The 21,555-nt window shown below is 38.7% G+C and overlaps 1 protein-coding gene across 1 annotated transcript in view; it reads right to left on the bottom strand.

Annotated features, from left to right (window-relative positions):
* LOC103258399 (guanine nucleotide-binding protein G(q) subunit alpha) overlaps positions 1-21,555 on the bottom strand; it is a 300,449-nt gene that overhangs the window by 71,451 nt on the left and 207,443 nt on the right. Inside the window, exon 3 of the mRNA XM_008056072.2 lies at positions 14,124-14,278. Coding sequence (XP_008054263.2) covers positions 14,124-14,278 — 155 coding nt within the window. The remainder of the gene's footprint in view (positions 1-14,123; positions 14,279-21,555) is intronic.

Consider the following 21,555-nt stretch of genomic DNA (forward strand, 5'->3'; position numbering starts at 1 on the left):
CTGCAAAACTCCCAGTTCCATGCGCTCCCCCACTCACTCTGGCCTCCCAGGACTCAGAGGAGGGACTCACAACCCTGTGTCTGCATTGTACATTTGCTGGAGGAAAAAAACCATTCTATTTCTTCAGAAATGAAGTTGTAGCACAGTAAGACGAGTGTATCCTCAGCTGTTGACCCCTGTCACATTTTGAGAAAAGGTGAAAGAATAATCTCTTAACCGAATTATACTTCCCCTTGAAGCATTTCCTATTCTGAGAAAAAACTTTGGTGGAATATGGGGGTGGGATCATGTTGGATTATTCCATTCATTTAACCTTTTAAAAAGAAACGAGGCCTGAACAAATTTATATTGCAGAGTAAATTCAGAGAGTTAATTATAGCCATAATTTGTTTTGTAGAAATGATTCTGAGTGGCTGCTGAGGTCATTCTCAAGGGTGTTGCCATGGGGACAGGCACAGGTACATTTCCAAGGCAATGTATGTGTAACAAGTGTCTGGCAGTAGCTCCCTCCTGATGTCAGGGAAAAAAAGCTCCCATGGTACGTGGGGCTAATTAAGTCTCCAGGAGACAAGTCATGTTGAAGAGTGTGTTAAAAAAGAGGTTTAGCTGGTTAACCTTCCCCTACTCCTATCCCCCCATGAGAATTTAATGACTTTTTATTGCACTGAGACATTTAATAATTGATCATTTGATTTTTAAAAAACTCCCAAACTCAATATTCTTCCATGTGAGTTTGCCCAGTTGATTATAGCTCCTCACTCTCAGTGGTCAAGGCCCACAGCTGCCTTTGTTCACCGTTGTATTGCCAACACTTAGCCAGGAGCCTGGGACGCAGCAGTTGCTCAACACATGACCCAAATTAAAATTACTTTATGGTAAATGGGTAGCTGTTAGAAAGGCAGGTTTTACTTTTTAGGAAAAAACATAGGAGTAGGAAGGTCATTAGCTACCCATCTTTACATAATTACCTCTCTGGGCTATCACTGGCTTGGATTATGTAATAACTAAATTTCTGAATTAAAATGCCTCTGACAAATTTAAGGATGACAGAGAAAGGAAAGGCATTGTTCGTTTAACTTCATTTAGTAGATTTGCTTCCTGCTATTCTTTAGATTATGGCCACAGAATGATATAACTTGTACCTCTATTTATATCCACCAGTTTCAAGCTCTCAGGTCTTAGAATTTGGTCTAATCCAATGTAAACCAAGGAGGTGGGACTTTATCAACAAGACATTTCTGACACAATCTCTTTAATAAGAAAAAATAGGTTTTTGGTGATTTCAGTGAAAAGCAAGGGAACAAAGACACTGTACAGTAATATTTCAATAATTCTCTTCCTATCATGGGCAAAATGCAGAATCATTTTGAATTAAAAAACAACACATTTTGACCATAACATTATGGTAGATGCTAAGAATATGAAGATTCACTGGATATGATACCAACTTGTGAGAGGAAAAGGGCTACATAAAAAAGGAGAAATGGTGGGTTTATGTATGTTTTGGATACAGCCATTTTCTGGGAGCCTGTTCAAGCAGTCTCTAATCCTCGGTGATAATCCTCAAAGCATCCTTCTGTACTATGACTGAATTGCAATAAGGAAATCATGCCCATTAGTTTACAATTTGTAACAGATAAATTCTTTACACATTTAACTTCAGGATCATCTCTGGCTACAGAAAAAAAATTCAGAAACAGAATATAACCTACTATGTTAAATGATCTAAACTATATGAGGGAAACTTCAGCTGCACTAAAATAATGTATCCGTATCAAATTAAATGTGGCATTTTCTCTCTCTCTCTTTTTTTTTTTGAGTGGGAGTCTCACTCTGTCACCCAGACTGGAGTGCAGTGGCTGCTCCCGGCCAGCACAGCCTCGACCTGCTGGGCTCCAGCGATCCTTCTGCCTCAGCCTTCCAAGTAGCTGGAACTACAGGCACGCGCTACCATGCCCAGCTAATTTTTTGATTTATTGTAGAGATGAGGTCTTGCTGCCCAGGTGGGTCTCGAACCCGCGGGCTCAGGCAATCCACTCACCTCAGCCTCCCAAAGGCGCGGGATTACAGGCTGAGCCACCGAGCCCGGCTTGGCATTTTTCTCTCTTAAAAATGTTTTAAAAAGAGATTTCCAATTGTTCCTTAATTTTCACAACAGTTTTTCATTAATAGTTTTGAGTTGATCTTCACTTTTAATTTCTGTTCCAATTTGACATGTAACGAATATTTATTTTTTAAAATCTTTATAAAATAAAATGAAAAAAAATCACCACCCATGACTGGAAGAACATAGAAATTAAAAATTCAAGTTTTTTTTTTTTAAATAAAGGAAATACAGAATAAAATTTAGATATATGTTTTGAAAAGTAAAACATCAAATTACAGCAGGGGTTTAAAACATTTTAAAAGCTAGATGTGGCAGCATGTCTATAGTACCAGCTATTTGGGAGTCTGGGGCAGAAGGGTCCCTTGAGCCCAGGAGTTTGAGGTTATAGCCACTGCACTACAGCTTGGGCACCATAGCAAGGCCCTGTTTCTAAAAAATAAATTATATATACAAAGTTAGAGGTAAACAACCCTCAGCAATTGTACCAAAATAGAAAAAGTATCAGTGGGTAGTGAGTGGAAAAAGAAATCTCTGACATTTGGTGCAAATCCAACCAGACACTTTAATATTGATGCATTTAATGTAGCATGTTACAGGGAGTATGCTGGGGGTCGGGGGACTCTAACCCCTGTGTAAAGAGGGGAGAGGCTGCATTTTTTAACAGATTTGCAGTTCAAGTCAAATATTAAGATAAAGTTACAGCACAGAAAACGCTATTGGGTAGGTTTTTGCATTTTTAGTTATTGAAAAGAAGGTTAGAAAAACTAGGTCAACTTCATTTAAAAAAAAAATTAAGGAGACCTCATTGTGAGAGGAACAGTCTTTGGAGAGTTGAAAGCTAGATCATGCCATGAGCTTGTAGTTGATGCTGCCAAAAGCAGTGGAAGCTACAGAGAGATAAGAAACACACGGTTAAAAGTATAGCTGCTATATGGCCACAAAGATCAAGGGAAAAAGTGAAAAAAAACTGCAAAGTAAACTTCAAAAATGGAGAAGTAATAGTTCTGAAAAACTGCTATCCCAAGGGGAGAGTCAAGGAGAAGTTCTGGTGCCTTGACCCACTCTAGTTCCTCCCTCATGTGGTAATCTGGTTAGGTTGGTTAGCTGCAGAAGATTACTCACTGCACAAATACTTTGAAGCACCCCAAGAGCTCCATTATGTGGAGGGCAAATCAGCTTTCATTTTTCCTGGTCAACACTTGGCACATCTGGATTAGAGTTCAAGGAGGTGCAACACTAAGTATAGGTTATTCTGTTCATAAGAAGTTGTTTATAATACAAAATTTCAGGTTTAAAACAAAGATCACTCAGTGGTAGCAGGTGGGTTGCAATCCTATCGTTGATGAAAACTGTGCAAGGGAGATCATTCTGTGAGATAAAAGAGAAATCTTTAGAATTATGCGTTTCAATTTCCCTTTACTAAGAACTAACTCAACCCAGAAAATCAGATTTTTAAACTAAATTAAATATTTCCTAAAAAGATTCTATCACTGCATTTGGTAAGCAGTTTCAGTATCCTAGGAATCTTATGCATGAAGAGTTGTTCTGAATGTCTAACATAAAGAGAATGCCAGAGTCAAATAGGCAAAGAGCCAAACAACTATGTATCTGCCAGGTGTCCAGGCCAGGACTGGGCTCACAGCAATAGATTCTCAGGTGTAGCGCTCAAACAAATACATCAACCTTGTAATTACAACCAAATAACAACAATGAAAGAGAGAGACAGGGAGAAAGGAAAGAAGGAAGGAGGCCTTTTTCAAGTTGCCTGTTGGTCTTTGTTAATTTATTCAACTTCTATATATGAAAACTTTCAAAGCTGTTGACCAATTTTGGCACAACTCTAAAACATACCAAGAAACATCTCAAGACTTTTCATTCCAGTTTGCTTGTCTTGAAATATGATGGTGGTGCTTAATTCAGTTAAGTTACACATATTTACTGGAAATCTGTTATATGTTAAATTATAAGGCAGTGTGTTGGATGGCGGGGGTTGGTTGGCACTGGGAACTGGTACAAAATACGTTAAAATATATTCTTTGCCCTTAGGGATGTCAGGCTACCTGGGAAGCAAAGAGAGCACAGATGAATCAATTAAGAAATAATTAAGTGCCAAATTGTGAACTGCGAACTATGAATGTAATAAGAAAGGAGAGATGATTATGAACTGTAGTCACTAGAGGATACTGTACAAAGAGATGGGGGCTGAGTTACACTGTGTAGACAGAATGGAGTTTGAATAGGCAGAAAAGAAGAGTGAAGAGAGATGAGAAGAAATAAAAAAAGGCACAGAATTTCCTTATTCTTTTATTACTTTTCATCCAACAACTTTTATAGGAAGCCTACAATCAGCTAGACACTATGTTTAGCGCTGAGAGTGAACCACTAAGAAAAAAAGATGAAAATTCTGTCCTCAAAGACATTACAGTGTGGCAATGAAGACTGATTTGCTATCAATAACCACACCAAAATGCAAATGCAATATGGGCATAAGAGAGGTTCCAATGACTGTGGCCAAGAGTCTGTTGTAAGCAAGTCACTAAAGTGGGTCATATCAACTTAATCTGGATATTGGTTCTGTGTGATCAGTACCTTCACGCTGACAAGGATGACCAGGTGTGGAGAGCTGGTCATGCCAACCTTACTTAACATGAACTAATTATAGATCAAAATTTAACTTTCATTACTTTAAATTGAAAAGACATAGTGATAATGAACAAGAACATCAGAGTCAGCCAATCAGCAACCAAAGGCTGTGTGACAGGCAAGGAGTTAAAAAGGAGCTGAATGACCTGAAGGGTTACATGAAGGTTCCTTGGCTTGCCTGTGGCTGGAGGTGGGGTTGTCTTCTAGTCAGGTGTATGTTCTATTAAGCCCCTTACAAAAGCCCATCAGTCCTATCTCTGCTTCAATTGACTGTTACATCCCATAACACTCTCTTTAACCAGCTGCATACTATGGTGAGGCAAAAAGCAGGCCACATGAGCAGTAATTCTTGCACCTCAAGGCCAAATTCTTGCACCTCAAGGCCAAATCAATTCGGTGAACATTTCTGGTCATTTAGACAGTCTCTAATGCTAGATATTCTTTGTGTGGCATCTAGAAGTACTTCCAGGGAATATAATCTAAATCTCTCTGCTGCTCACTTCCTACCAAAAGTTTCCTTGTGTAAAGCAGTATGTCTGGAGGATTATGGAAGAAATGCAGGTCATCTTCTTTCTCAGTACTCTAAAACTTATCTCTGGGTTAATTCAGAGCATCAGATTCTTAAGCTAGGTTCAATCAGAATGATGTTGTACCAGCTAACACCCGTGTGCTGTTACTGACAAACAGGGATTAACAAACCTACATGCCAGGTTTGGCCTGCCTATTTTTATAAGAAGCAGAATTGCCTCTTAATATTCATTTTTCTTCTTTTAGAAAGGGTCTGAAATTTATGTGTATGTGAAAACCAGATAGTAAATACTTTAGGACTTGTGGACCATATGATCTCTGTCCAACTCTTTGACTCTTCCATTGGGTGCAAAGCAGCTATAGACAATACGTAAACAAACGACAGTGGCTGTGTTCTAATACATTTTTACTGATAAAAACAGGCAGGCCAAACCTGGCATGTAGGTTTGCTAATCCCTGTTTTTCAGTAACAGCACATGGGTGTTAGCTGGTACAACATCATTCTGAGTAGAGACTGGAAAGATACGGAAAGAAAAGGCCTGACTACAGAAAGTGCAAAGGTCCTGTTAAACTGAGCAAAGCAGCAGCAGACTGTCCCACACACACCTGGCCTTCAGTCAGAGTGAATGAACAGCAAATAGGCCAGTTACAGCCCCTTCCCCTGATCCTTCTCTATATTGAAGGTCAGAGTGCAGTTAAGCCTACTGAAGCCTTTTCATTCCTAAAAGCATTCTGAAAAGGGAATAATAAGGACTACATCTTAGAACCATCATGGTTCACTGCGGAAGACAAATGCAGGACTCAAAAAAAAGTTTTTGGTTTGTTATTTCACTTCTGTGAAGGTTATTAGGAGATGTAGCCCACTAGATTAGAAGCGAATATGTCACTCAAATAAAAAGAATGACACTCCATGTCATTATTGCCACTCTTTAAAACAGAGTAAATATATTTAATATTAATGCCCTCTTCTGAATTAAAAGCAACGTTCTTATTAACTTAACCATGTAGAAAATAATTGTCTGTTCGTACATTTCCAGATGAATTTGGGGGTGCCAGGTGTTCGCTTGACTGCATAGGATAATAATTTCTCAGATAAAGGCAGTCTACTGAAGAATCAAAGGACTTCAAAACTTAGGGTAAGATTTTAAAGATTACATATGATAGGCGATGTCTGAGGAAAGTGAGGCTTACTTAGTGAAACCCCACAAGTAGTAAGTAGCCAAGGGAATTCCATTCACAACTGGACCTTGACCCAATATTCTCACCATATAATGGTCTTATCTGCCTTCAAAAGCCTGGGTTTAAACTTAAAAAAAAAAAAATCAGATAAAGAGGAAAGTCATGGTGGTTACAAGGGCCAAACCAATATTCCCTGGAGTTCAAGAGTTTGACTCATCAGAAACTTTTTAAACAAGGTACTTCCTCAAAAAGGATTTGGCCCTAAGTCAGGTGGATGTGCTAACCTACCTCTGAAATTCCTTTTATTTAAGTTCAACATGGCACATAATATATTGGTGCAGAGTCATAATCAGACTCAACAATAAATGGAAGCATAAGTTTAGAAGAAAACTTCAATGCTGACTTATGCCATAAAGCTAATTTATTCACGTACTTTGGCCTTCTGGGTGCTGAATCATGTGGAACTTTCAAGGTGTCTGATCTACCAAACTTCCTGCAGGGGAATTCAGTAACGTGAGAATAAAAATTATTTGGTCTCGGCCTGGCTGGGTGGCTCAGCCTGTAATCCCAGCACTTTGGGAGGCTGAGGCGAGTGGATTGCTTGAGCCTGCAGGTTCGAGACCAGCCCAGGAAATTTGGTGAGACCTTGTCTCTACAATTAATAAAAAAAAATTAGCCAGGCATGGTAGCACGCGCCTGTAGCTCTGGCTACTTGGAAGACTGAGGTGGAAGGATCGCCAACAGGTCGACACGGGTGGCCTGAACGTGCCACTGCACTCCAGCCTGGGCGACAGAGTGAGACACCAACTCAAAAAAAAATTATGTAGTCTCAATAAGGCACACACAGAGCAGACTGTAGCCAAAGCCTGCAGTGTGAGAACTTTTCTCACTATATGCCAACGTGACTGAGACTTGTGTTCTCTGGCTAATGTCAGGGAGCTTTTCGTACCGTAGGCAGTGAACTTATTTGACCTGATGTCTCAGTATATTAAAGCAGGTGGTGAACCCAAGGGGGAAGAAAAAAGTAAACCTACGGCCATCTGTTTATTGTGCTCTGTATCTAAACATATTCAGAGCCCTCAGACATTTTAAGAATAACGAAAAAGTTAATAAAGAAATCTACAAAACTCAACAGGATCTTAGAATGCTTTTCATTCTTTCATTAAACCAAACTGGAAGAATTCACCAAATTAAAGCCAATTGCAAACTTATCCCAAACTGCTTATCCATTATCTAGAATTTCTCATCTCCTTGTTTCTATCATTACTGCCTGTCCTTTGAGTCATCTGATTGCTTATTATGATAGCTAAGTTGGCTAATCAAAGTAGAAGAGAAGCTCAAATCATTTTATTGTGCCCTTCTTATTGGTTCCAGTAAAACGTAATTGGGTAGAGTGAGCGAGAGAGTGTGGGAGTGTGTGTTTTTGTGTCTGGTAGTGGAAGATAAAGACTCTCAGTTAAAATAAATGACATTTCTGATTTATCCGTAACTTAGAACATTTTCCATGTTAGTATGGATAACTGATCTTAGCAAAACATGGGTAAGTTTTCATTATGATAGCCCAAACCTGTTAAGTTTTGTTTGTTTTCCAGTAAACTTTATATAATTTTCCCACTTGATCATATAAATATAAAACTATCTTTAGATACCATTGATAAAGATTAACAAATTTTATCTTTCCTTGTAAGTGGTTTCTAAAACAATCATATTTATCTATTGATATGTCTATCATTTATGTGTCTACCTATTTAACAACTATCAATCATCTGTCTATATTTCATCCACTCATCCACCCACCCACCCACCCACCCCTCTGTCAGGCTGTATTTCACAGTGGTGAATAGCTTGGGCTCTGGAATAAGCAAACTTGATTCAACTCCTACTCCTATCGTTTACCAATAGTGTGACCTTGAACGAAATTACTCAATCTGATACCTAGTTTCCTCTTTTGTTAGATGAGGGTGCTAAGAAATATGGACCACCACTGGTTGACTTTGAGGATTAAATAAAATAACACAAGTAAATGACTAAGCACAGAATCCAACATACAGTAAATGTTCAGTAAATAGCAGCTATTATTGTTCTTGATAATATAGCCCTTCAGATCCCAGACCCTCAACAATAGCAGGAAAAAAGGCTTGAATGCTTTCAGCTCTGAAACGTCCTAGCTCATCTGTAACAGCCAAACAGAAACAGGGCCTACACCACAATGTGGTCATTAAAATAGTGGAAATTACCCATCTATTAGTTCATGAAACAATCACTATGAAGGTCAAACATGAACAGTCACTGCTAGGCACTGAGGATAGAGGAGAGAGACAGTTTAGTAAATGTGATGACAGAAATAAGAGAGGTATGTACACAGTGTTGAGATAGACTGACTATCACTGGGGTTTGGCAAGGCTTTCAGAATGGGTAACTCCTGAGTTGGGCCTTCAAGGATGACTAGTTCATCAGATAGAAAAGAAAGGCATGCTTGGCCTTTGCGCGCAGTATTCTTGGTAAGTGGCTTGCACTGAATCTCACAACCAGCAAGGTTCTGGAGAGAACCAACTATGCTGCCACCTTTAAGCAGATGTGCGTGGCAGGCCCAAATTCTCACATGACTAGATAAATCTATGTATCCCCTCCATTTAAAGTGAAGACCTGCCGCTAGAGGAAGTCAGCACTCAGAGAAGTTAGTCCTAGGCCCAGAAAGATTTCTGTAAAGAGATGATATGGAAAAAGAAACTGGGTCCAGAAAAACAAAGAGGTATGTTTTATTCTAATTATAAAGACAGAAATAACAACATGAAAACTCAACATGAGGCAAAGAAGGCAAGATAAAATACTGAAGGTATACTAGGGAAACACACCAAAAAAGTCAGAAAGGAAAAGGGGTAACAGGTACCTCAAACACAGAGAAAGAAATTATTCTGAATTATTTGGTGAAAATGTCTTCAGTATTGGGAATTAGTAATTCTGAATATATGGGACCCACACCTTTGCCAGTGATGTCCTTGCAGTTCATAGAGCATCTGCTATGACTACACTAAAGAAACACGTGGAACATAGCAGCAAATGAATGACTCTAAGACGCTGCTGGTCCTATCTCTGTGTTGGGAGGGGTTCCTGGCTAAAGAAAAGGTAAAGTGTCCAGTACTAAGATTGATAAAAATAAGTTGCTAACACTCAGGCTTTCTGGCACTGTGGGACTAAGACAAGTCAGTCACGCTGCCTGAGCACTGATCTATAAAGAGTGCTAAAACATCCCTGGAAGAGACCCAAAACATGAGGTCAGTTAACTCTGGTTTCTTCATATGACCCCTTACATTAATGGCAGGAATAAACTGGCTTTACTCTCTTTGAAGTAAACAGAGTAATCTAGAAAAAATGAAGGAAACAAAGCAAACCTTCCTAGGTTTCATTTAGCTAATGTGGCCAAATATCCCTGTTTTCCTGGAGATTCCCAGTTTATGCCTGCTACTTCAGTGTAATTACTAATAGTAATCACTTCCTTTTCAATGTATCCTGGCTTGGAAGATAAATTATGGTCACCATCTATTTAGTCCACGCAACAAATTATTGATTTTAAATAAAAGACTGACAGAGGAGGTGGGACCCCCTAAGAACTGGAATTATCTTTTGGAGGGTGGGTCCCTTGTAGTATACTCAGAAGTTGTTCCTCTGGATCAAATGGTCAACCAAAGTTTTTATATGGAAGAAGGTTGCATCACAATGTGTGGAAGAAACACCTGAGTTGTGGCAAACAGGTGACTGGTTCTTCAGCAGTTTTTAACCAAAAGTGGCAAGACCCCTTTGCCCCACCCTCCCTATTTACCTGATCTTGCCGGAGAGACTCTTCTTTCTGTTTCCCCAGTGAAAAAACCCTCAAAGGGAAATGTTTTGCCCATGTGGAAGAGGTGAAACAAAAAAAACGGCAGAAGCATTAAAAAAACATGAAAACTGATGAGCTCAAAAACCATTCTGAGCAGTGGAAAAGGCAGCTTTATAGGTGTATTCCATCAAACAGAGAGTACTTTGAAGGTGACTGAAGTTTAAACATAGAAGAATAAATATACAACTTTTTATAAATGAACTCTGGTGTTTTTTTGGAGGGGGGTCACCCCTCATATACCTTTCCAGCAGGAAATGTATTTCAGAGTACTCAAGTAGCACTGGCTGAAAGGAGGAAATCTTCTACTTAACAGAAGAGTGCCAATATAGACCAATTGATAAGACAGAAAATCATTATTTTACGAATCCTAATGGTATTTATTGTTAAATCAGGCATGAACTATCAACTGAAATTAAAAACATTCAGTGAAGAGTTGATGGGGAACTGAAGATTGCTCAATGACAAAATAACATGACAAGAGGTTCCACTTCCCTAACAACTGTGGTTAATCTTAACTTCACCAGTCATGGGTAAACCACTGTATGTATCACTTGTAATGCACTGTAGTCACAATGTTAAAGTTGAATCTAATAAAAACTTTACACATAATTTTCAGTTTATAGTAAATCCATGAGATAAAGGAATAAGCTAAATCATACTATGAGAGGCAATCAGGCAAATCTAGGCCAGTCTCTTGAAGATGCCAGTGAAATGCAAGATGGGTCTCTACTAGATTAAAAGAGCCTTAAATGGGTCTCTACTAGAGTAAAAGAGCCTTAAAGGACAGAACAACTAGATGCAATGTGTAATCCTAGTCCTAAAATCAACTACTTCCAAAGGGTATTTTTGAAAAATTTGGGAAATCTGAATATGCACTGAGTATAAAATGATAAAAAGGACTGATTATTAATGTCAAGTATAATGTTGCATTATTTACTATGTAGAAAAATGTCCTGTTTTTCAAAAGAGATGCATACTGAAATGTCTAAGAGTATAAGTACGTGTTATTAGAATTCACTTTATTATTCCAGCATAAAATATGGATAAAAATAATTTAGGCGTATGTACATACACATATATACATATATACAAATTCAGAAAATCAATCTGTCAACTTTCCCACGAGGAGAAAGTAGAAACAATTAAAGAATAATCATTTGAAGGGGCTTAGATCAGCCTGTGACAGATACCTCCACATTTTGGCTGGCTCTGCCAAAGATCGGGCATGTTTCTATTGTAGACTCAGCCTGTACTGACAGAATTCTAAGATGGAGGTTCTTTCCAGGATTACAGCACTGACGGGGGCCCAGAGAACCGGTCTAGCAAGTAGATATGGCAGCATTCCATTCTCCTACTATCTAATGGGTACATATCTAGAAATTCACAAACTTAAAACTGAAGGAATGTTATCAAAGATGTGATGAAGTATTGTCTCAAGAACACATTCACAGTATCCTATACAGGTGTCCTCAGTGCAATGGGCAATCTCTCAGAGGGTCTATCCCAGAAGCAAGAGGCAAACACTATGGTAGGGACCTAATCCTGGTAAGCATAGAATTATTAGACACTGGAGTTCTGATTGCCCAGTAGCAGGACCCTCTGTAGGGAGAACAGTTACAGGTGACAGATAAAGCGTAGAATAAGCAAGGAAGGAAAGAGACACGATTGAAAATAAAAGTTAAAAGATAGAGGTTAGAAGGAAAATGACCAGAGGTGAACAATTTATTAATAAATGTAACTCTGTAATGGAGAATTAGTTAGGAAAGGCCAGGGCAAGGCATCACAGTAGTAAAGCGAGGAATGGAGAAGAATTAAAAGAGAGCCAGAGAGACCCAAAGGTGATGGTGGAGGGGTAAGCAAGCAGAGAAGACATAATGAGCAGAAACAGGGAATGATGGGTGAGACACAGCAGCAACATGGGGAGATAGATGAAATTTGAAATGGCAAAGGAAACAGAAGGACAGATGGGGCAGGGAGTAAAAGAAAGACAGCTGGTCAAAGGTTGAGGGGGCAGAATTTGGAACAAACAAGAGCTGAATGCATCTTTTTCATCACTGTACTCAGAGAAACTTATACAGTGGGAGCCCAGGAGGAAGGAGTGAAGGGAGGAAGGAGAAACGGAGGGAGGATAGATGGGAGGGATAAAAGAAGGAAGGAGAGCAGAGAAGGACTAGGAATGAGAAGAACATGAGGCTCTAGAAAGTGTGGAAGAAGGAAGAAGCGAAAAGGGAATGAGGAAAGCACACATTTCAGAGGCACAAAAAGGGGCTAATACTAGTTAAAAATGTTAAAGACATGGTGCTCATGAGCATTCCACGTCACATTCCAGAACTACATATAGTTCCAATTTTCCATAAGAGTACAAGAGAAACCCGGTGTGGTGGTGGCTCATGTCTGTAAATCCCAGCACTTTGTGAGGCTAAGTCAAGAGGACCGCTTGAGCCCAGAAATTTGAGAATAGCCTGGGCAATAAAGTGAGCCCTTGTCTCTACATTAAAAGAAAAAATCAAAACTATTAGCTGAGCATGGTAGCGTGCACCTGTAGTCCCAGCTACTCAGGAGGCTGTGGTGGAAGAATCACCTAAACCCAGGAAGCTAAGGCTGTGATGAGCTGTGACTGTACCACTGCACTCCAGCCTGGGCAGCAGAGGGAGACCCCTGACTCAAAAAAAAAAAAAAAAAAAAGAATACAAAAATATTTTGATCAGGCAACATTCCTGTGGCTGATGTGAACCATAACTTATACAAATGCCTGGAAGTAAAATGAAAACACAATTAACTTTATTGAAAAAAGCACATAGCTCTTGGCTCTTCCAACACACTACTGAGTGATGTCAATCAGCCTATCAGTGCTCCTTATTTTCCCCAAGGGTCTGTTCTGCTTTATCATGTGAACTGGCCTAAGGCTGCTGAATATTTCCCACCCATTCTTCTGTCTGCTCACAACCAAAATGAGAGGCAAATGCTGGATTAAGATAATTAATGTAGACAGAAATCTGGCTAAATACTACAAACATAAAAAAATCCACCTATTATTCAGGCGCCTGATTATCTAGTTTTGCTGACTACATTGATTTACATTAATCCACTGCCTGCCAAATCTTTATTTTCTTTCTGTAGGAGAGATTTTATCTAGAGAATTAATAGAGCTCTAGAATGCAAATCTTTCCCAGGACATACAAGTTAGATTGACAGCTCACAAAATGAATCTGGAATGCATGCAAAATTAGACTCACACGCACAATTTTCATGCAACTAAAAACCCATCCATCAACATAAGAGTGGCTCTCAGAAAGCAGTCAAGGTTCTGGGTCTGAAAACTCGAAACTAGGAAGTCTGATGTTTTAGGAAGCCATAATAAAATACAAATACATATTTTTGTTTGTGGTTTCTAATGTGTGTAGGTGTTTTCTAGCACATGAATAAAATCAGAATTTGTATAAAAAATTATTAAAGGATTTCAAATCACAATGGTGCATGTGTTTGAGAATTACTAGTTTGCAATTTGGGGGAGGAGATAGGTTGGTGAAATCAGATTCCTAGAGTCTTCAGTTTGTTTTTCAAACAGAAAACAGTAAAACAGATATTCTCCCTTACTCATTATACCAGTGCCTTACAATATAATCTAGATTTATGAGGTTGGCATAAGTACAATATCAATACTTCCTAACTTTGAAGTTTGAATCAGACTATATACACAGCACAGAATGCAGAAGTTATGATAATCGCAGAGCACTTCCATATAATTTAAACAGAAAGATCCAAAGGGCCTCCTAGATGGATACTCACTATTTGGTAGAGTCAGATAACTGATATTCTCGTCGTCTATCATAGCATTCCTGGATTCCAGGATCATTCCATAAACTCTTTATTGCATCTACATATGGATTCTCAAAAGCAGACACCTTCTCCACATCAACTTCTCGAACTAATTGTGCATGAGCCTGTTTAAGTAAAAACAAAAAGCACAGCAGTTTTAATATCCTTTCCATTACTTTCCAAATTGTCTTTTGTTTGCATTTATATCGCACATAGTTCAGGTAAGATTTTCTTTCATATACTGGCTTTCAAACTGGTTTATGACAAAGTAATGCTTCATATTTTTTGTTTTTCTTAGAGAGGACCCAGACCCAAATCTTTCCCTCTAGAGTAAACCTTGCAGCTACTACAAGTTGATTGGAGGAAACTAGAGGAAACCAGCATGTCCAGCTCTCCCATCTGAAAAATGAGAACGTCATGCTGCATATATCACTGCTCTCAGGTATGATCATAATCCTACAACAGTTATTAGTAAAAGACAGGGCTGGGTTCCGTAGATCACATCTGCAATTCTAGCACTTTGGGAGGTTGAGGTGGAAGGATTGCTTGAGTCTAGGAGTTTGAGACCAGCCTGGGCAAGATAGCAAGACCCTATCGCCACAAAAAGTAAAAAGAAAAAAAACACTAGTCGGGTGTGATGACACATGCTTGTAGTCCCAGCAACTTGGAAGGAGACTGAAGCAGACAGATCACCAGAGCCCAGGAGTCAAGGCTGCGGTGAACTGTGATGGTGCCACTGTACTCCAGCCTGGCCGACAGAACGAAACCCTGACTTACAAGAAAAAGGACAAGAGTAATTATTCCCTCTATCTTTATAGTTTATTATAATCAAACGCATGATATACCCAGCCTATGGGTGTTATATATCTTAGCAGAAACACAATCAGAATTCTCAACTAATCAGGATCCATATCTATTGTTCAATTTTGAGATAAGGTATAAAACCGCTAAAAGAACGTGTACTATTAATAATTTAATTGAGACAACAGTAACAATTCACCGCTCCCAACTTCTAAAACATGCATTTTATATCTGTCTTATCTACATTATCAGTTTGAGGACCCCATTCAATTTTTTAACAATGGAAAAGAACTCTGCTCTCTTCGTCTACTTTTAGCAGCAGAGATGAAAAAATTCTTAAAACAAGATTGAAATAAAAATATTTTATGTCAGTCCTCAAATTAGCCAGAATACACCACTGGCTAGCAATCTCAATAAAACTAGGTTTTATGAAATATAATATATATACAAATTATGCCTGTATATAAGTATGCAAATAAACACAAATAACTAATTATCTTGGAAATTGAAGGCAGATGGTTGATAATTACTGAAACAGTTCTGATTTCGTACTGAAATACAAACTTTTAAAACAATGTTAGTAAATGGCTATCATGATGATATCATGGCCAAATTATTCATTTCACAGAGTATTAAGTGGATAAAATTTTAATGAATTTAATCCATGTTAGGCTCTGCTTAGTTCCCAGTCTTCACCTTCCTTCTCTTCACATATGTGGGAAGGGCCCCCATGCCAATAGACTAATCTTGACTTAAGGTTTTTTAAGAAGCTCAACACACCGAGACTCAAGAAATCACCTATTATAGTTTGTGACAACTGGATCTGGTAACTGAGAAACCCTAGCTCTACTCTGGACCCTGATTTTGGAAAATGAATCTCTGTAGTTGCTTTCTGTACTTAGTCCTTTGTTACCCCACCAAGTGATCTCACCAGCTGGAAGTCCAGTTTCTGAATTCCACTCCAGGTGGGTCCTACCTCAATCATAGTTCCCTGAGACTCACCCTTTGAAAACAGAGTATCACTGGCTCCTCAATGAATCTCCAGTGCTGTACTCTGTTGCTCTCGAGTACCTGTTACTCCATGCTGACTCCCCTGGATTCCCAGGGACTATACTGGCTCCATCTACTCTAGGCAGAGTAGAGTACTGGTACTGCACTGGACCTGTTCCAAGCAGATAGGACTTCCTCCACTCTGCCCTTGGCACGTACATCTATCTAATGTCAAGTTTCATCTAACACCAAGTTTCAACCCTTCCCTTTTGGCCTTTGCTCATGGAATCTGAACAAGTTCAAAGTTCTCTTGTATCCTCAGATTTGACAATGACACCCCTGATATCATCCTAAATTAAATTCCCCATAGCTACATCTCTATTAGAGGCTTTCTTGAGGATTCTGTGAATCTGGGGGGGGGGGTAGGGGGTAAGTAGGGATATATGCAGGGTGGCTTCCTGCTGAATTTAAAGTCATGGTTTTGAATATGACTGCTTCTTCTTGTGACCCTGGGTAAGCTGCTTGATCTTTTCAAATATTACTTTTGGTGAACAATACTGTTCCTCCATAGCCTCATGTGGCTTTATATAAATCAGTTACAATACTGTTTGTCAATAGTTCTCAAGAGCAGCCTGTAAACCCAGCAGCATCACTTGACACCTAGGAATTTGTTAGAAACGCAAATTCATTGATCCCGCCTCAGACTTGCATTATCAAAAACTCAGCAATCCCTGTCTTAAGATGCCTTACGGATGAGTCTGATGTATGCAAAAGTTTGACAACCACCGCAAACCATAAAGCGCCACATAGATACAAGTTGTTGTGAGAACAAAATCTGGAAAATGGGAGACGGGTGTTAATGAATGAAATATTTTCCAGCATTTTACTACAATGATATTTAGACAAACTATTCTATTGTGCATAGGGAGAAATAGTTGAGACCCCTTTCTGAACTGGGTCAATGCTACATGATGACACTCGTCAGTGTGGGTAGTATTTCTAAAATGAACTTGAAACTCACTACACTAACCCAGCCTGTCATTTGGAGTTCTGTTTCTGCTTCTGAAGCAGCTTTCTTCTGTAAGACAGATATTTCAATATACTGAACACTTCTCACTACTATGATCAAATGTTTATTGGACCCCTGTGAGATGAATGCTGCAATGAGGGAATTTATTTCCTGTCCTGTGTGTGATATGTTATGCGTACGTACTCTGTGTATAAAAACACAAAGGATATTTGCATTTCTAGCCTAAATACTAGTTTACTCTAATGGCATTTAAATAAATCCAATGTCTTCAAAGGCATATAAGGTTGTAACTTTCCACAAGGAGACTGCTTTTGTAAAATGAAACTTTCTGTTGCCCAAAACTCCGGTAATTTTCTATCTTGTTTTTTCTTACATTGAAGAATGCCTTTCCTCTTTCTTTTTGTACCTTTTAGAAAGAACTCTTGTTTAGGTGCTGTATCATATGCCATCTCTTACAGGAAGTTCTTCCTGATTTTCTTCCTCCCTCAAAAGAAAAGGAATCTTTGTGTCCCTTGAACCATGAAACGTCTGCATTTTCTTTTATGTTAATATGTATTGTTTTAACTTACCCTTCTTCTAATTACACACCGATGAAAAGGGTTGTGGTTGAAAAGCTCTAATTTCTTCTGGGATCCAGCATGGAGTGACCATACAACAAACATCTGTCCAATTCAATTGCATTTAAAAAGCACTTAAAAATATAATGCCAAGATGAGTCAAGGCAGTTTCTCAAGGAAATCTGCCACCCATTTGCTACTCTCATAGGACTATCAGTCCCTAACAACATTTAGTTCAGTAGTTAGGGTACAGGTATTTGTGTGATATTAGTATCTTCATCCCTAATTACAGTATAAGTTCCAAGACAAGCTCAACATTACATTACCAGGACTTAGTAAACTGCCTTACATTGGATCAATGCTCAATAAATATTTGTTGAATGAAAGATGAAAGTGAGAAAGAAAAGAAGAGTAGAAATTGAACTAGGCTGGAAATCCGGACATTCAACTTCTAGTTCTGGCACCACTTACAATATAATAATTTATCTTATAACCCGTAGGAGAAACTACTTTCCTTCTTTATAATGTAATTTTTCCTGTCTGTAAGATAAGGCAATTGAACCAAATTAGGGTCTCATCTAGCCATAAACTGTATGATTGTAAATAAATGATAAATACATCTACAATGCACAGAGCACCAAAGAGTTATAACACTCTAGGAGTACACAGTATCATTCAGTGAAACAAAACCTCACTGTTTCAAACAATGCCTGATGATACAGGGCAGAATGTAGTTAATGCACACAATCAATGCTACAAAGAGATGGAGCAAATAACTCAGCATGGACCGAGGAGGTCAAATGTGGCGTCAGAGAGGAGACAGGATTAACTGACAGGTGAAGATGAAGATGCACAACACCTCCAGGGGAGTGGAACAGCATAAACAAAGGCTTGGTGGACAAAATAAACACAGTATGTTCTTATTTATTTATTTTTATTTTTGAGTTGGAGGCTCACTCCGTCACCCAGGCTGGAGTGCAGTGGCACACTTACAGCCACCCAGTATCAATCTGCTGGGCTCTGGCGATCCTTCCGCCTCAGCGTTTCAAGTAGCTGGAACTACAGGCGCACGCTACTACACCAGCCTAATTTTTTTTAATTTACTGTAAAGACGAGGTCTCACCAAGTTGCCCGGGCTGGTCTCGAGCCCACAGGTTCAGGCAATCCCCTTGCCTTGGCCTCCCAAAGTGCTGGGATTACAGGTTGAGCTACTGAGTCCGGCCTATTTTATTTTTAACAGAGACAGGATCTTGCTGTGCTGTCCAGACTGGTCGTAAACTCCTAGCCTCAAGTGGTTCTTCTTCCTTGGCCTCCCAAAGTGTCGGAATTATAGGCGTGGGCCACTGCACCCAGTTGGCACTTTCTTATAACTGAGAAAACCAGTCTTGTAAGCAAGTTTTATGTTGACTCTTAATTCTAATTAACCTCTACAGTGCAATTTATAATATTTGTTTCTGCTATAAACCTGTAACTTAGAAGTCAACCTCCAACAAAACTAAGAAAGAATATCATCCTCAAAAACACAGCAATCACCATGTTGTCTTCATCCAGGTCAGGATTTCTAAGTAAATTTTACTGTCTCCTAAGTTTCGTTGTTTAATTCTATCCTTACTGTTTTGGAAAATGACATTCAGATATAATCAACCATAATTTGCATTTATGTAAGAGCTTTCATCTGAAGTTTCTCTAAGTTATTTAAAAGTATGACAGCATTTTACAAATATACACAGAATTTTTAAATCGTTGATATAAATGTCCCTAATGGAAACACAATCGTCTCATTTTTTAAAAAATGTGTGGATGTAGAAAGAACTTTTTTAGTATGTAGAATAGAAAGATCAGTTAGACTTTTTTTTCTATTTGTCCAAATGTCAAGTGTGAAACTGTACTAAAAAGTTACAAGTAACTATGCTAAATTAAACAATTATTAATGAAAAAGACTATGATGAAAAGGAAGTCACCTCCAATGCTAAAAATAACAAATCAATTATGATCGACTATCTTGTTTACTTTGAACATTGTGCATAGAAAAGCAAAACTGGTATGAGTTAATAATCATGCATACAAAATATAAAGTATAATTCTATTTCATTTTAAGTTACAGTTGAATATACTGGGTAGAAGTATTTAATGATGAATGCTAGCTTTCAGAATTCTTAGCAAGCTGGTAGCAAACCTTAGAGAGAAAACACAGTGAAAACTAAGTAGCTACCCTCAGGAAGTCTGGCAAAATCCTAGGGAAAGACCACATGGAAACCGCAAGATGTGCCAATGTGGTAATGTCTTGTTTTCATGACTCTGTGGTCATTAAATTCAGGCAAATCTTAGATGTGTTGTTTCCATAGTTGCTTCTGCCAACGGAAGGAAGAATTGAGGTCCTACCACAGTGGGTCTTACCTTGTTCACATAAGGCCAAGCCTTCAGATGAAATAAAAAAGATCTCATAGTCACTTTGGAAGGACTTTCAGATCTCATTAACAGTTAGAGGTGGCTTTAGACTGGAATGTCACACCTATTCCGGTTCCTATACTCCAGAAGTGGAAAATCAAATGGGAACTTCCACATTTGCTGAAGCTCTTTAGTACAAATATGCAGCTCATTAGGCCTGCTGTGTCTGATGGGATGGGATGCCCACCGTACATAGAGAACCTCCAAATTAGAAAAAGCACAAACCAGCGTCGGAGTCCATCTCAATTCTGAACTGAGGCACACATATTCCCACTTTGTTTGTTCTTGCTTATTTCCATTTTGGCATTTGACTCTAGAGAAAAAAACTGAAAACTCCTAAATAAACTGTGAAAAAAATTCCCAGCCTTTTTTGGTTTTGTTTTCTTCTGCTCAAAGCAAGTACAGAATAAAATGATGGATGCTGAGACCAAACTGCTTATGCTATATTTCCACCTCCACCCAGTACTAGCTGAGGGTGACCTCGTGCAAGCTGTTTACCATCTCAAACCTTTGCTTCCTAATTACCTCCCTTTTCTCCTAATCAGTTAGATAGAGGTAATAATAAACTTATTTTAGAGGAATGCAAATTAAAATACTTAAAGGCAGAGCCTGACACCTAAAGGCTCCCAGTTTTAAAAAAAGGGCTCAGAAAATATAAACTGAGGTACAAGCACCTGGCTAGGTTCTGTGACCTTGGGCAAGTCAACCAAGCCTTAATTTTGTCAAATGTGAAATTCCATTCTGAAAGCCCTGACTTGATATTGGATCTCCAAGTCTCAAACTTGCAAACACCCTTAGCATAAAATTTCCTGCAGAAAGCTTGGACACAACCTGTATTTAAAAGGTGACTGTTTCACCTTTTCTGACTTCATCACAATCTAAACAGTTGACCTTATTTCAGGTCTGTTATACACTGAATGACAATAGTTGCTGTATCTTTCTGTGAGTATCACTGCATAAATGACCAAGAACAGCAAAGTCACACTGAGCTGTAGCTGGCTGGGTTCACATTGTGAGTGACTCATTCCCACAGAACAGCCTCTCCATACTTATGATTCAACTCATGGCTCAGCAAAATTACAAATTACTACATGACACAGCCTTTTGAAGTCCCTCATGAAGATGACAGATCTTGTATGCCGTATTCTTCAGCAGTAAGAATCTATCGATTCCTATGTCCCACCTAACCTTGGTATTAGATGGAGACTACTGAACTGTTCATTGAATAATTCAGAAAACCACAGTAGCAAAGAGAAAGAACTTGAACAATAGCCTGAGATCAACCCAGGCTTCAATCATAACTCTGTCATGCACCAGCCTTGAATCTCTGGGCAGGTCACTCAACCTTCCTGAACCTCAGCTTGTCTATAAGATGGGGAAAACAATTCATTGCAGGGCTACTAGGAAAATTAAAAAAGATGTTAGCAAAATGCTAGTATGCATATTATAATTACTATGAAATCTTGCAGTATCTCAAAATTACCATTAATAATTATTTCAACAAATATTTATCTCCCATGTGTTAGGCAATACATGAGACTGATTAGGTAGAGATTTTATATTAAATAAAATGTTC

Source organism: Carlito syrichta, unplaced genomic scaffold (assembly GCF_000164805.1).
Source record: "Carlito syrichta isolate Samal-C Ts95f unplaced genomic scaffold, Tarsius_syrichta-2.0.1 Scaffold302089, whole genome shotgun sequence".
Taxonomy (NCBI): Eukaryota; Metazoa; Chordata; class Mammalia; order Primates; family Tarsiidae; genus Carlito; species Carlito syrichta.